Genomic DNA, 2,290 nt, shown 5'->3' on the forward strand with positions numbered 1-2,290 from the left:
TGTTGGATGATGTGGAGAGTCCAGCTGCCCCAATGGACTGCAGGGTGGCCACCAGGCCTCCCGCCGCAACCCCACCCCCGTTGGCAATGGCTGCGGCCGACATCATTTTCGCGGCCACGGAGGAAACTGCGATCCCGGTCGCGGTGAAGCCCGCAGTGGTCAGCGCGAAAGGCACAGCGCACACTGCCAGAGCTCCTCCAATGGCGGCTCCCAGCAGGGTAGTCATGGCGAAGGCTCAGGCGCGCAGCTCTAGGATGCAGCCCTGCCGGGTGGTGGTTGCAGTCTTCTCTGTTTTGTTTTCTTGCTGTAAGAAGTTACTGCTATAAATTTCCTCCTGAGGAGTGCTTTCATTGCATGCAGTAGACACCAGTAAGTTGTATTTGCAGTTTTGTTTGTTTGTAAATGTTGTTTAATTTCTTCTTTATTTTCATCTGTGACTCATTGGATGTTTAGGAGGGTGTTAATTTCCACATGTTTATGGAATTTTTGTAGTTTCTATTGTACTGTAATTTTTTATTTAATTGCACTGTGGCTAGATAGTATGTATGGGATAATTTCAATTCCTTTGCATTTACTTAAGCATGTTCTTTTGCCTAGTATATGATCTATTTTAGAGAACATCACATGAGAAGCTGAGAGAATGGATATTGTGATGTTGTTGGGTGAAACACTCAGTAGAGGTCTACTAAATTCATTTGTTCACAAGTTTGGTTCAGGTCTGTTATTTCTTTGATGATTTTTTGTGTACTTGATGCATTTCTTTTTAACAATGAGATGTTAAGTTTCCCTGTTACAATTGTGTTATTTCTCATTTAATTTTTCATGTGTCTGTTCATATTTGTCTTATGTAGTTGGGTGCTTCTGTATTTGGCGCATATATATTTATGATTGTTATCTCTTCCTCTTGTAATTTTCTCCAACAAGTGTGTAGCAACCTTCTTTATTTCTTTTGATCATTGTTGGTTCAAAGTTCACATTATCATTGAACAGAATAGTGAATATGATAAAAAAGAACCAATATTAAGTCTATCAGCATTATATTACATCAGAGCCATAACATTTCACCCCTATTTTCCCCAAAGACTCGTGTACATCTCTTTATGCAAAAGATGCATCTCTTTTTGACAATGAGATGTTAAACATCTGCAGGAGTTTCCAAAGTCCTAACAGTTTCAGTGTTGCTGGAAAGTCCAAGTTCCAAGTCTCTTCTAAGATTTAAGGGAAACTCAGCTTCAAGCATCTTTACAAATGAAAAATTATGCTCTTCTAACATTCAGTGACACAAGATAAACATTTGCATTCCCAGGTTACAAATGGGAATACAAGGACTGGGACCAAAGCAAGTCCAATATCCAGCAGGTCAAAACATTAAGTTCTGTAGTTCCATTTCCAGCATCTGAGGCAAGCTGTGGCAAATTGTGAGTTCCAAAAGGCTTGTTCTACCCCTATGGCACTTCTGGTGGTTACAGCTCCCACAGTTTCTCTCTTGGGCGGGGACTTTGCTCTCTCCTTGTAGATTTTCTTAGATGATCCACGTTCTTAGCTTCTTCAAACTTCTGAGGTCTCCACTATCCCTCTGGCTTCATCAGCACAGCTTCACATATTACCCCCTCGAGGACACTTGTGGCCTTCAACGAACACTGCCTGCCCTTCCAGGCCTTCTGAAATTGAGGTGGCAACCTTCTTTACCTCACAAATCCTGGAATCTCTGTGTGTCTGCAGCTTTGTGGGATGATGCCAAGGTCTGCATAAGCTGGAGCAGTAGCCAGGCTTCTTTATCTCTTGGCTATAGGGTTGAATACCCTGGATCATTGCACATGTTGAATTCAATACTCAGGAACAAATTTTCTGTGTCACTGTCATGTTTTGTGACATGGAACATGGTGCTCTGTGGGTTTCTCCTCAAAACAGTCTTTCACTTTTGCCATTTTGAGGTTGCAGTGGATGGAGACTTGCTGCTTCTTGTGATGCTCTCCGGCCATCTTTGCTATTCTCTGGTTCCTTCTTAGCAGGCGGTCTCCTCAGCTGTGTCTTTGTAGTGTATAGCTTTACTGGACCTTCCTTTCTGGTCAAACTCACATTTTAATTCATCCTGATGGGGTCTTTGCTCTTGATTCCCAATATAGATCTGGCTAAAAGCCCCCAACAATAGTCTTGCCACAGACCCAACTTTTTTTATTCTTCTGTATTTTTTTCTATAATTTTATTGATAAACAAATAGCAATGAGACAGTTTCAAATCAAATTGGTAGGACAGTTTCAATAATTAACACATTGCATACATTCTTCCT

The 2,290-nt window shown here is 41.5% G+C and overlaps 2 protein-coding genes across 2 annotated transcripts in view; one reads left to right on the forward strand and one right to left on the reverse strand.

Annotated features, from left to right (window-relative positions):
* Positions 1 to 2,290, forward strand: part of Rgl1 (ral guanine nucleotide dissociation stimulator like 1) — a 291,802-nt gene that overhangs the window by 21,110 nt on the left and 268,402 nt on the right. The gene's annotated exons all lie outside the window — the stretch shown is intronic.
* On the reverse strand, positions 2 to 285 carry LOC101585575 (interferon alpha-inducible protein 27-like protein 2A; the record flags this gene model as incomplete). The annotated part of the gene is made up of 1 exon (XM_023706868.1): positions 2 to 285. A coding segment is annotated over exon 1 (225 nt), but the record flags the coding sequence as incomplete, so codon positions are not given.

This window comes from Octodon degus, unplaced genomic scaffold, assembly GCF_000260255.1.
Source record: "Octodon degus isolate 3935 unplaced genomic scaffold, OctDeg1.0 scaffold00273, whole genome shotgun sequence".
NCBI lineage: Eukaryota > Metazoa > Chordata > Mammalia > Rodentia > Octodontidae > Octodon > Octodon degus.